We start from the raw sequence: 13,225 nt of genomic DNA, 5'->3' as shown, positions 1-13,225 counted from the left end.
TCCTTCTTTCCTCTAAGCCCAGACTCCCAGGATTTCTAAAACATACACTCCACACAACAAAGACAGAAGACACCACTCACTATAAGAAGAAACAAATCTATTTGGAAAGAATAAATATGCTTTTTTTTTTTATGAGAAACAGAGACTATCCTCTTTGAAGGCTGTGCTATCATGAGAATTAAAAGATTTTCTCTACATGAACTAGCATTTTCCTTTGAGAGAAATTTCCCTCTTAGGAGGAGATGGAAGAGGACTTTCTGGAGGACTAGAAAAGACATATCCTCACAGAAAGAGCCTGGGCAGTGAGGAGGAGAGCCGGAGGTACCTGAAATCTTTGGTCCATGCTGGGTGGGGGGGGGGGGGGGGTCTGGCTGGGAACACAGGCTCCCTGGGAGGCATGGACATTGTAGCTGATCCTCAAATCTAATTTTCCAGCGATGTGTGTCCTGGTGCCTGAGCCACCTGTCCTGCTGAGATAGCTCTGGTCTTCAGGGCCTGCATGCTGTGCTGGCTGCAGGGTGCACCTGTCACTTTTCTTGGATCTTGGTAGAGAGGAGCCCTCTAGTCAAAGGGCTCTGCCCAGGCCTAGACTTTGTCCTGGTGCTGATTTTCCTCTGCACCTAAGCCCTGATTCTCCCCTAGGATCCAGCCCATGATGATCATGCCCCACTGGGCTTCAGTGTCCCCAGTGCCATGAAGACAGCTCGCTCTACTTTCACCTAGTCCTGGGCTCCACACAGAAACTGACACTGAATAGGCTTTTCACCAGAACCTTCCAGCCCTTGCCTTTTCCCCTGGGACAATGCCTCACTGAGCAGCGAGGGAAGACCCTAGAGGAGCTGGCTTCATTGTGTTGTAAACGGTCCCCCCAGGTTTAGGGCTGTGAGAGTAGCTCTGGTTTGTCTTCGGTGCTCTGCAATAGACGTGTTTCAGCAAGTGACTCTAAAATAGCCCTAGAAGAATGAAAACATATAAAATTATATACATCACCCAGCAAAGACTGGAAGACGCATCAGTTCCAATGATTTAATAAAACCTCTGTCCAGTCATTAACTGACCACTAAGCTAACCAAGCAGTGGCCACACACAACAGACAATATAGACTTCACAGAATTACTTCAGAAAAATCACTATGCAAACAACAGTAACAACAAACTCTAGAAAATCTAAATTCTAGAGTTGCCACATTATATTATTAAAAATGTAAAGTTTTCGCCGAAACCCGTTTGGCTCAGTGGTAGAGCATCGGCCTGCGGACTGAAAGGTCCCAGGTTCAATTCTGGTCAAGGGTATGTACTTTGGTTGAGGGCACATCCCCAGTGGGGAGTGTGCAAGAGGCAGCTGGTCGATGTTTCTCTCTCATAGACGTTTCTAGCTCTCTATCTCTCTCCCTTCCTCTCTGTAAAAAATCAATAAAATATACTTTAAAAAGAAAGAAAGTGAGCTTGCAATAACCAACACACTTTAAAAAAAATGTAAAATTTTCAAAAAACAAAAAGTACAAGATATGTAAAGAAATAAAATATTTTTAAAAATGAGTAAGATTGGCACATACACACATACATGGGGAGAAAAACAGCAATCAATTAAGTGACCGCGAAGAAGCCCAGACATTGAACTCACTAGACAAAAACTTTAAACCAGCTATTCAAAATATGTTCCAAAAAGTAAAGAAAATTACATATAAAAAATACTAAGGGGCCCTGCCTAGTGTGGCTCAGTTGGTTGGACATTGTCCCATGCACTGAAAGGTTGCAGGTTGGATTCCCTGGTGAGGGTACATGCCTGGGTTGTGGGCTCAATCCCCAGTCAGGACATCCAGGACATCGCTCTGGCATTGATATTTCTCCCTTCCCCCTTCTTATCTCTCTACCAGGATGACAGTAAGGATGGGGAAGAGAAACAGATTTGAGAAACAGCTGAGGAAATTAGCAAAAGTTGGTGACTGGGAAAGATGAAGAGCGAGCAGTGTAGATGGCTACTGTGTTTCTTGCTTGGATGACTAAATGATACTAATAACTTTGAGGGATACAACAGGAAGAGCAAATTGGTCAAAGAAAGAAAATGACCTAAGTTATGAAGATATTAGGCCTGGGGTACCTGTGGAAAAAGGAGCTCAGGGATGTTTAGCAAGAACTGGGATTTATGAGATAAGCTCATAGAAGTCAGTGCTGAAATAAGTAACCACATAAATAGCTACCGCACTGCCTCAGAGATCCTACTTTGGAGAGTAACACAGTCATTAAAAATTGTTAGGAAGAGTTTATAGTGTGTAGAAAAGGTTTATGCTAAAATATAAACTGCTTTCCTACCTTACAAAAACCTGCTCATTTAAGCAATGTAAAAATTTGAATAGTGATGTCTGGAAAGAAATACATAAAAATGCTATGGAAATTATTTTGACTTTGGAAGTTTATGGGACTCCTCCTTGTACTTTCTCATATCTTCTAAATTCAGTATAAACATTCATCATGGGGAAAGGTATTTCAAATCAAACAGTAATATTTTGTCCAATTTGTGTGGGACTTGGCTAGTGTTTCTATCAGACACAGGACCTGACACATAGTAGCCTGCCAAAAAATGCAGTAAAATACCAATGCCTGAGATTCGAAGGCAACTGCTTTGAATTTCCCTCCCTTCTAGAAGCTAGAATGTCCTTGTCCGCTAGAATGCCCTTCACCACAGTGGACCTCCGCTCGATCAGGAGCCTGTTTCTGCCCATCAGGACTCAGCCTCACCCCTGCCCACTGACACTGCCCTGAGGGGGCTAGGCTGGCCTCCACCCACCATTCCCCCTGTACCCCCCACCCTCACCCCCACCCTCACAGCTCCTTCCAACTGCTTTGAAACAACTCTCCCAGGTCAAAACCGGTTTGGCTCAGTGGATAGAGCATCGGTCTGCGGACTGAAAGGTCCCAGGTTCAATTCTGGTCAAGGGCATGTACCTTGGTTGCGGGCGCATCCCCAGTAGGGGGTGTGCAAGAGGCAGCTGGTTGATGTTTCTCTCTCTCTCTATCCCTCTCCCTTCCTCTCTGTAAAAAAATCAATAAATATTTTAAAAAAGAAAAAAGGAAACAACTCTCCCAGGACTGTAGGCATCATCCCTTCTGGGGGAGCTGGCTTGGCAGGCAAAGTCTGAGACACTGACCCCTCCAGAGGGCGGTTCTGGGAATCTCACTGTCTGCTGACCAGTCGCTGCATTTTCAGGTACTGGCAGGGGACAAGACCGTGTCCGAGCGGCAAGTGGAGGTGGGCCGCTGGCCAGGCCCTTAACTCAGCGTCCTTTTGGAGAAGGATAGAGGAGGAAAAGGGGGAGGAAGGGAAGAAGGGAGAAGGGAAGGGACAGGGAGGCAGAGGGAAAGCGAGTTGGGCAGCAAAGGGGGCTGAGGCCAGACATCAAAGCTCTGAAGCTCTGCCGTGGATCCTGCGCGCAGCCGGCCTATCCACAGCCCCCGCCAACCGAGGTGGGGGAGTCCCACAGCGGGAAGGGCCCTGGGGCATCTGAAAAGTCCCATCAAAATCTCAGCTGAGCTTAACTGCCCACCTCTGGTATCAAGGAAGCGAAGGAGGCTGCTTTGGGCGTCCAGAGGTGCTGCCTCCTGAGTTAGCCACCTGGAAGCCAGAGGAAGATTCCTGCTGCAGGCCCCACCTCGCAACAAAAATCTCGCCCATTTCTCATTCATTCGCCCAGAAGTTACTGATACTAAACACCAGATGCTGGAGTTAAGGCAGGGTACTGGGTAGACAAGGTCCCAGCCCTCAGATAATTAAGACACATAAGCTACAATCTAGTGTGGAAAGTACTGGTGGGGGCGGAGAGGATAAGGGCACCCAGCCCAGCTTGGCAGGGTAGGGGTGGGGGGTGGGGGTTAAGGAAGGCCTCCCAGAGAGACAGCTTTCACTGTAGCAGGAAATGGTTTCTGATTCCTCTTGCTAAGTGGAGGTCTGGCACATCAGCTTGGGGGTGGGGGGTTTGGGGGGAGTTCCGAGGAAAAGAGAAGTTGACAAAAGTGAAAAAGGCTTGAGTTGATTTTTTAGTAGAAAGTGTTTTTTTTTGTTTGTTTGGTTTTTTTTAAATATATCTTATTGATTTTTTTACAGAGAGGAAGGAGAGGGAGAGAGTTAGAAACGTCGATGAGAGAGAAACATCGACCAGCTGCCTCTTGCACATCCCCGGGGATGTGCCCACAACCAATGTAGTACATGCCCTTGACGGGAATCGAACCTGGGACCCTTCAGTCCGCAGACCGATGCTCTACCACTGAGCCAAACCAGTTTCGGCAGAAAGTGTTTTTTTAAGGAATGATGTAAGCACCACAGGCAGGGAGCTTTTCCTCTTTTGATTAACAATGTATTCCCAATACTGAGACCAGTTCCTAGCACACATCAGGCACTTAATATAATAAATGGAATTCATGAATAAATGCTTTTCAAGTGATGCTTGGAGCTAATCATTAATTGCAGACTGTGAGTTTATAGGGGGCACCAACTCACTCGTGTGATTTCATCCAATAGCGCCGAGCCACTTCCTGCAGGGCAGGTCTGGCTGAGGCAGAGTTGGGATTTTGCCAGGTAGAAATGATGAAAGGAGAATGAGTTGAGAAGAGCCTGGGAGGTTGACTATGAAGTCTATTGTGGAGAGGGAGGAAATGAAAGCAAGAGGCTGCTCACGGAGAGGGAGAAAGTGGAAAAATCAATGGAATGGATGTCCTGACAAGGTTGGAGAATCGTCATCTTTAGGACAAATCTGAATCGTCATCTTTAGGACAAATCAGAAGATGGGATGTCAGAAGGCAAAGCAGTTCCTAATGATGAGGCTTCAGATATGACCACAGCTGGATTGGAGCAGAGGTAAAGGACTCTGAGATGAAAAGGTCTAGGAATTGAGAGTCTACCCTGTTTCCCCGAAAATAAGACAGTGTCTTATATTAATTTTTGCTCCCAAAGATGCAATAGGTCTTATTTTCAGGAGATGTCTTATTTTTTCATGAAGAAGAATACGGTACACATTTATTGTTAAATGAAAATAAAGGAAATTTATTACCTGTATACGGTACGGTAGGACGGTAGTTGTCAACACAAACCAGACAAACTGTGAATCCTACAGTATCAAGACTTTACTCATTTATTCAATGACAATCATGTCATCATCTTCTGGAACATCATCATAACAATCCAATCCTGAATTTCCTGGTGAATTTCTTGTGACTCCATTTCTTTCAGAATCAGTGGACCAAATCTCTCATGTTTAGCAATAGCATTCTGAGACAGAGCTAGGGGGGCCTTATTTTTTGGGGGGATGCCTTATATTTCACTCAGAAGGAAACCTGTAAGTAGGTCTTATTTTCAGAGGATGTCTTCTTTTTGGGGAAACACGGTAGATCATTGAATGGTCTATCCACACAGGTGTTTGGGTCACCCATAGATCCCCTCTTCAAGATCCCTCTCTGGGCCCCATCCAGACTCTTCCCCAACCTTCAGAGGACCTGCATTCATACTTCAAGATATGCCATAAATCATAAAAGTATAATGATATAGCTCTGGGCCAGAAACCAAAATGGGGAAGTTAGGGAGGACTATAGTGGATATCTGTTTTCTTTGTTTTATACCAGCATGCATACGCCTTTCTGGAAATAGTAGAACCACAATGATGGAAGTATAATTCTGACCATGGCAATCAAGACAAAAGAGGATCGCCCAGGTTTCAGTGTGAAGAATGAATTGTTTCATGGACACATTTTTTTTTTAACCTTAAGTTCAGAGAGAAGCCTGTTAGGCATGTGGGGGTTGGGGATTCTTTGTTCTGTGACACAGTGATGACATCAAGATAAACTGCCACTAGGCTGAGAAAAATGGACTGGTTGCTGGAGGGCCTGCTTGGGGCTACGGGGGACAAGGAGCTTCTCTGGGGGCAGCTGACCCATTCCCTCGCCTGCAGACACTGTGGCAGCAGTTGCCTCCAGAGTACAGGGAATATTGTGATACTGTTCCTATTCATGGTTTGGCAGCTCCAGAGGTGGTGGCATCTTGGGAACTGGCGCAATCTTCAGCCCTGGTGCTCTGGAGACATGATGCGAGGCAAGGTGGGTGACAGATGTGCAGAGGTCTAAAGAACTATTGACGCCACATCTGAATTTTGGTGAGGAATCATTGGCATGGATGTGAGCCCAAATAAGTGCCTATAAGCCTTAAATGTGAGGCAGGGTGACTGACCACCGACACTAGATTTGAAGCCAGATCAGTGATGACTTACCCTAGATGTAGGATCATGTAAGAAATGCTGGTCTCCACCAGTGCGCTGGGTAATGGCCATTAACACTGGATGGCTAAGTGACTGTTGGTCACAGCTGTGGGGTCAGTTGAGTAACTGTTCATTCTAGATGTGGAACAGAGATGGAGAGCTTCATGATACACCTTTTGACTCAAAAGTATTTTTTCTCCATTTCCCAGGGCCTTTCACTTCTATACCATGTGGCATTCCTTGGTCATCTGTGGAAGCAGAAGTCAGGAGAGGAAGAGGAGGAAGAAGAGGAAGAGAAAGAGGAAGAGGAGGAGGAGGAGAAAGAGGAGGCAGAATCTCTGGATCTATTGAAGCCATATTTTCTTTCCAAAGAAGCTCCTATTGGACAGCAAGCCACCACAGCTCCATCCCAACCATCCTGTGACACTGAGAGCCTCCACCAGACCATAGAGACAACAGAGCCAGACCTCAGAAAGACCCCAAGCCCTCCTAGGTCATTCCCCACCTTTGAGATTCTGACCAACCTACCTGTGAGGCAGGAGACCACAGCAGGGAGCGGTCTACAGCAGAGAAAAAGTCAGCTCTTCTGGGGGCTCCCTTCTCTGCACAGTGAGTCCTTGGAGGCCATCATCCTGAGCTCAGGTGGCCCCTCTCCCCTGAAGTTACCTGTTGGTCCTTCTGTCGGCTTCAACAAGTCTTCTTTCCCGCCTAAGTCCAACCTGCTGTTTCCCCAGTATCACTCCCCAACCCAACTTCCTACCCTTGAAGTCCATACTACAAAAGATCTGGAAGAGATGGCCCCTAATCCTCAGCAATTTCCCTCTCCACTTTCCCCCTTTGTCCCATCACTACCCCTCCACCTAAAGTCCTTCCCCATAGACCACAAAGGAGTCCAATCTGGTGCTCAGGCACATACAGAGTGGCTTCTGTGGCAGAGAGCGACCCCTCGGGTCTCTGAGGATCAAGCCCTGCACCCACAGCCTAAACTCCAAAGAACCAGACCCTCCAAGTTTTCCCCCTTATCTGAGCTCTGGTGTGGGAGGCCATGGGGTCCTGGCTCCCCACAACACATTCCAGATCCACTCTCTGCCTCTCTGCTGTCTCCCTCTAACTTTCTGGGAGTCATGACAAGGTTTGAGGCTCCATGGAGGACCATGGTGCAAAAGGAGGATCCCAAGGCCTCTGAGACAGCAATGCTAGTTTCCAGCCCAACCCCAGCCTCTCTGCCAGAACTCCAGGGAGTCAGCCCTATAGGAGACCTGTATGGATCAGAGGACCACGGGGAAAACAGAAGGCAAAACGAGAATCCTCAGATTTCTAAGCCTCCGATCCTGGTCCCTTTCCAAGCTGTAGCCCCCATAACAGAGCCTCAAGGAACTGGACCCCTGGAAGTTCCCCCTGGCTGCGAGTCTCAGTGGAGAACCACAGGACATAAAAAGAGTCCTCAAGCCTCTCAGCTCCCATTGCCAGCACCTTTCCAATCTGATTCTCTGTTTGAACCCCAGCAAGTCAGCTCTGAAGGACCACCTATATCTAAGGACTTCTGGGGAACCATAGAATACACACAGAAGCCTCCGGCCTCTGAGTATCTAATGCCAGCCCCCTGTCCTCCCTCAGACCCCCAGCAAGAACTCCAGAGAGGCAATCCCCTGGGAGATTTATCTGGAGACACATCTCACTGGAAATGCAGAGGAAATCCACAAGCTTTTAAGCCCCCAGCCTTGGATCTCAATCCAGGATTCCATGGTACTAGCACTGCAGGTATCCCATCAGGATCTGAGACTCTATGGAAAGGCATGCAAAAGACAGAACATCTTTGTGTCTCTGAAGACTCAGTTTCATCTCCCAGCCTTCCTTCAGCCTGTCTGCTGGAGTCTCTAGGAATGGGCTCCCAAGGAGTCCTACCCAAGCCCAAAGCTTTGTGGGAGACTATGAGGCAGGTGGAGAACCTCAAGACCTCTGAGTCTACAGCCCCTTCATGGGGGGGCATGAAGCAGAAAAAAATCTGTTGTGCTCCTGTGTCCCCATTCTGGGACCCTGGCCCACATCCAAATTCTATGTCAAAGTCTCACTTAGGTGAGCCTATAAGAGACCAAGGCAGATCTAAGCCTGAGGGGGAAGCATTGGAACAGAAAGAGAACAGCTGGGCCACTGAGCAACCCGCCCTATCTCCCAACACACGCTCTGCTCCTCTAACAGGTCCACACACTGACCCTGAGTTTGTGTGGGGGAATGTGAAACAAAGAGAGACCCCCCAAGACCCCAGCCCTCCAACAGTGGACTCCCTGCAGCCAGTAAACTGGCCTCCCATCCTAGCTGAAGCTCTGAAGACTGAATCCAACCAGCCATGTCTACCCAAGGAAGACCTGTTCCCAGGAGCTAAGGCAGAAATTCCACACTCCCAGAGAGAGGCTGTCCTTGAGATACCCACCCATTCTGGGATCCCGGCCTGGCATTGGAGTAGAGAATTAGAACTCAGGCTGAAGAAACAACAGCTGAGCCCTACTTCCAGATCTCCTGGTCCAAGTCAATCATTTGGCAGCTCCCCTGCCCTGAGCTCCACAACTTCTGGCACTCGAGGACTCTCTTCCTACTCTTCACAGCAGACTTATCCCCCCAGTCTGTGCTCCCAGGCTTCACGCTGTCAACCCTCACAAGTTGAGAGCACAGTGACTCAGCCTGTCCAGGTCTCCCACTGTTATCACTCCCACTCCTCTTCCCATCCTCAGCCACAAGGGTCTGGTAGGGCAGAACAAAGGTTTCAGAGAGAGGAAAGAATGAAGGCAAAGACGGTGGCCCAGGGCTCACTTCAGGGACAATCTGTTCCCATGGAGGCTGATAAGAACTGCCCAGGCTTGAGAGGGCTCTCAAACCCCGAGGTTCCAGCCTCAGGCAACAGACAGAACAAGGCTTCAGTCCTATCTTCAGCCAAAGAGAGAGAGAACCCCAGGAAACCCAAATCAGGAGACCACCGAGGAGGGGATGCAAGATGGGGATCATTCACAGTTACAGAAAAGAGCCATCCAGCCCAGGCCAGACTTTTCCAAAGATCTCAGCAGAGGAGCCAGAGCTCTCTCCACTTTGCTTTCCCCCAGCACCTTCACTCCAAGGCTGCAGGTCCCCAAGATAAGCGAGGAGCAGAGCTGAGAGCTGCTGCTATCCTGATCCCTCGGCACTGTAAGCACTGCTGCCCTTGGGCCCAAGTAGAGAAACATCTCTCTCCCCCTGCACCTCAGCCTCCCCTTACCAGGGGTCTCCAAAGGATATTCGCCAAGCTTCTGGGTACCCATGGACCCCTGCCCACCAAGTCCAGTCAGCATGAGAAAAAAGCCGATAGTATTGGCACCTGAGGGCTGGGGAGACAAGCAGAGGAAATCCTAATAAACTAGCTAAATTAGACAAATCCCACTCATGATTTCTTTGGAGTCTGGGGTACTGGGAATGTCAGTTCCCTATTAACTTCTCCAGCAACTATTGTATATTCCTTCAGAATCGGGTCCCTAAAATAGGGAGCTCAGGATTCTGCATGCTTAACTTTCTTTTCAAGCCCTTCACAGACAGATGATCCATCTGGGATCCACACACCCCTCCTCTATAGGGTGAAGCTGAAAGGCCAGGGAGCATAGTCCAGTGCTGCCCTTGAGAACTTCACAGCAAGTGAACAGAAGAAAAACACATCTTCACATAAGCACAATTGGTCTTGGTCTAGGCCAGTGGTCGGGAAACTGTGGCTCGAGAGCCACATGCGGCTCCTTATGCCCCTTCCTTGAGTTTTTAGCAAAGGCCAGCTTAGGAGCACCCTAATTAATAACAATGTTATCTACCTATATATTTTAAGTTTAAAAATTTTGGGTCTCAAAAGAAATTTCAATCATTGTACTGTTGATATTTGGCTCTGTTGACTAATGAGTTTGCCGACCACTGGTCTAGGCAGACCCAGGGTATGCCTGGGTATGGCCCCCTTCTCCACATATCTTTCCACCTCTTCTCAGCCCACTACTCATATTCTCCCTGGGTCAACTCAAACCCGTTCATTCCCATGGCTACAAAAACAAGTGCCTTTCATGTTTAATGGCCATTTGGATTTCTTCTAGAATTGCCTGTCTATATCCTTTACCCATTTTCCATTGTTGCACTACTTCTTGGATATTGTATTAGTTTTTTGCTGCTGCCATAACAAATTACCACAAAACATAAATTTACTTTGTCAGAAAAATAAAATCAAGGGGTTGACAGGGAGTGCATTTTTTTTTTTTTTTTTTTTGATATATTTTATTGATTTTTTACAGAGAGGAAGAGAGAGGGATAGAGAGTGAGAAACATCGATGAGAGAGAATCATTGATCAGCTGCCTCACCCCCTACTGCGGATGTGCCCACAACCAAGGTACATGCCCTTGACCAGAATCGAACCTGGGACCTTTCAGTCTATAGGCCAACACTATCCACTGAGCCAAACCGGTTTCAGTTTCGACGACAGGGTTGCATTCCTTGTCTTTCCTGGGTTCTAGAGGGAGCCGTGGCTACTAGGCCTCTTTCTCCAAAGCTACCAAAGGCAAGTTCTCATATCATACCACTCTGCTCTCTATTGCTTCCCTCTTCCACTTTTAAGGACATTTACAAATACTTGGTCCCACCTGGATAATCCAAGATACTATTCCCATCTTAGGCAGTTGGTTAGCAACATTAATTCCATTTACAGCCTTATTTCCCTTTTCCATGTAAAACAGTATAATCACAGGTTGCAGGGATTAGGACATTGGACATCTTAGGAAAGCCATTATCCTGCCTACCACAACCTATTATGTATATCACAGTTATTTTCTCCCAATCTGTGGCTTATTTTCTAATTTTAAGGTGATTTTTACTCTACCAAAGTTCAAAATTTTTATATAATCATATCTACCAACATTTCCCTTCAGTGGCTTCTAAAAATTTTTTTTTTCTGGTACTTCTATATATCAACTAGTGGCCCGGTACATGAAATTCATGCACTTGGGGAGGGGGGTGTGTCCTAGCCTGGTCTGTGTTCTGTCACAGTGCAGGAGCCCCATGATCCATTGCTCCAGAGGTAGGCCCTGCCCACTCATTTGGGACTTCTCAATGGATTGTCCCAAAGAGGTAAGCTGGGCCATGGTGGAGGCCTGCGACCTCTGCATGCCTCAGGACCCCTGGCGCAGGTGCGTGGAGGCCCCAGATGCAGCCCCGCCCGTTCCCAATGCTGCAAGTCCCTGTCCACCAGCGCCTGATGCGCACACAGCCTCCAGCTGATCAGTCGTTACACACGAGGGTGACCCAACCATTTGCATGTTACCTTTTTATCAGTATAGATAGTAGAGAGGACCAGTACATGAAATTATTATATAGGATGTTAGGTTAACCTAATTTTTGAGTATGGTAGGCAAAAATTTAACTCTCCTACCTCCCACAAAATAAATGTCCAATTTTACCAGTATAATTAAAAATTCCTTGCCTGGCCACTGTGGTTCAGTGGTTGAGTCCACCTATGAATCAAATCAGGTCACAATTTGATTTCAGGTCAGGGCACATGCTCAGGTTGCAGGCTCGATTCTCAGTGTGGGATGTGCAGGAGGCAGCCAATCAATAATTCTCTCACCATTGATGTTTCTATCTCTCCCTCTCTAAAATCAATAACATTAAATATATATATATATAAAAGGAAAAGGTGATTGTTTAAAAAAGATATAAAGCAGGATGATCTCATTTTTATTTTAAAACACCACATGTATAGACATACACATTTACACAAGTGCACAGAAAAGACTGAAAAATAGCAACTAAAGATGGTGGTCTCTGATTATTGGGAATATTCATTTTTAAAAACATGCTTATATTTTTCTAAATTTCCTACAATGCACATTACTGCTTCTATAAAAAATAGGTTATTTTGAAAGTGAATTGTCTAGCCGAAACTGGTTTGGCTCAGTGGTAGAGTGTCGGTCTGCGGACTGAAGGGTCCCGGGTTCGATTCCGGTTGGGGGCATGTGCCTTGGTTGCGGGCATATCCTCAAAGTGGAGGGTGTGCAAGAGGCAGCTGGTCGATGTTTCTCTCTCATCGATGTTTCTGGCTCTCTCTCTCTCTCCCTTCCTCTCTGTAAAGAATCAATAAAATATATTTAAAAAAAAGAAAAAGAAAAAAAAAGAAAGTGAATTGTCTATGCTATACACATGGTTAATTGTAAAGTCAATTTTGTTTTTTTGTCATAAGAAAAAAAAAAAATCCTCTTAGCACTGAAATATGGCTCATTTCCATGTCTAAATCCCCCAGATATCTTTGGACTAAAGTTCATTCCTGGCATGAGTCTTCATGTGATTTCTGACCCCTTCAAATTCACTCCAGGACTCCCTTGCTAGCCAACCTGTTTCTTCTGTATTCTCTACCCTCTTGCTAATTGCTCTCCTGCATTTCTCCATGTCAAGTCTCCCACCTTCCTTTATTTAATGCCCAGTTCAGACTACCTTTCCTATCTTAGTTTGGTTTACCCCTTCTTGCAGCCACATAACGTGTACCTTGTTGATAGCACTTGCTTCCTGATGGTATGGCAATGAAGCCATTCACAGAGATTCTATAATCAAGTCCACATTCCCAAACCTGCATTCTTTTCATTCTACAATATTCCCTTTACTCTGTATATTTGGTTCATAAAAACAGCCAGTCAGAAAGTACATATTATTCCTCTGTCTCCTCTCACTGTCACTATTCTATTCCAAAGCTTTATTTATAACATGAGGGCCTGAGTCCAAAACTCACCACCTGCTGGCTAAGGGTGGAACTGAAAGTCCTTTCTTTTTCCCCACCTATTGCCGCCGCCACCACCACCCCCACACACCCGAGTCACAAAGACAATGCAATTCTTACTTGACACGGATGTTTAATGACTCTATGCATCTCTAGATAGCTTTATGAAAAATCCAAGTCCTACATTCTTGTCTTTTTAAGGACTCGGTATGTTGGGCAAGAGTAA

General features: G+C 46.5%; 1 protein-coding gene and 1 long non-coding RNA gene across 2 annotated transcripts; one reads left to right on the top strand and one right to left on the bottom strand.

The window, feature by feature from the left end:
- Positions 1-133: 133 nt before the first annotated feature.
- Positions 134-1,208, bottom strand: LOC118716372. Its single transcript, XR_004987133.2, has 2 exons — positions 812-1,208; positions 134-559 (listed from the first exon to the last, which is right to left on the bottom strand). It is a non-coding gene; the product is annotated as an uncharacterized LOC118716372 (long non-coding RNA).
- A 4,542-nt stretch (positions 1,209-5,750) lies between these two features.
- CUNH9orf131 (chromosome unknown C9orf131 homolog) lies at positions 5,751-9,972 on the top strand. The gene is made up of 2 exons (XM_036433483.2): positions 5,751-6,083; positions 6,451-9,972. The coding sequence occupies exons 1-2, from the start codon at positions 5,853-5,855 to the stop codon at positions 9,589-9,591; spliced, it is 3,372 nt and encodes a 1,123-aa protein (XP_036289376.1). The 5' UTR covers positions 5,751-5,852; the 3' UTR covers positions 9,592-9,972.
- The last annotated feature ends 3,253 nt before the right edge of the window (positions 9,973-13,225 follow it).

Source organism: Pipistrellus kuhlii, unplaced genomic scaffold (assembly GCF_014108245.1).
Source record: "Pipistrellus kuhlii isolate mPipKuh1 unplaced genomic scaffold, mPipKuh1.p scaffold_m20_p_12, whole genome shotgun sequence".
In the NCBI taxonomy this organism is placed as follows: Eukaryota; Metazoa; Chordata; class Mammalia; order Chiroptera; family Vespertilionidae; genus Pipistrellus; species Pipistrellus kuhlii.
The sequence above is the reverse complement of the archived record's forward strand: the minus strand, read 5'-3'. Positions and strand labels throughout refer to the sequence as shown.

Bases quoted from the DNA above. Each gene is read 5' to 3' on its own strand.
- CUNH9orf131 (XM_036433483.2), top strand. From the start codon at position 5,853: ATGGACTGGTTGCTGGAGGGCCTGCTTGGGGCTACGGGGGACAAGGAG. The intron at 6,084-6,450 runs GTGGGTGACAGA...TCCATTTCCCAG, and splicing joins GAGACATGATGCGAGGCAAG to GGCCTTTCACTTCTATACCA.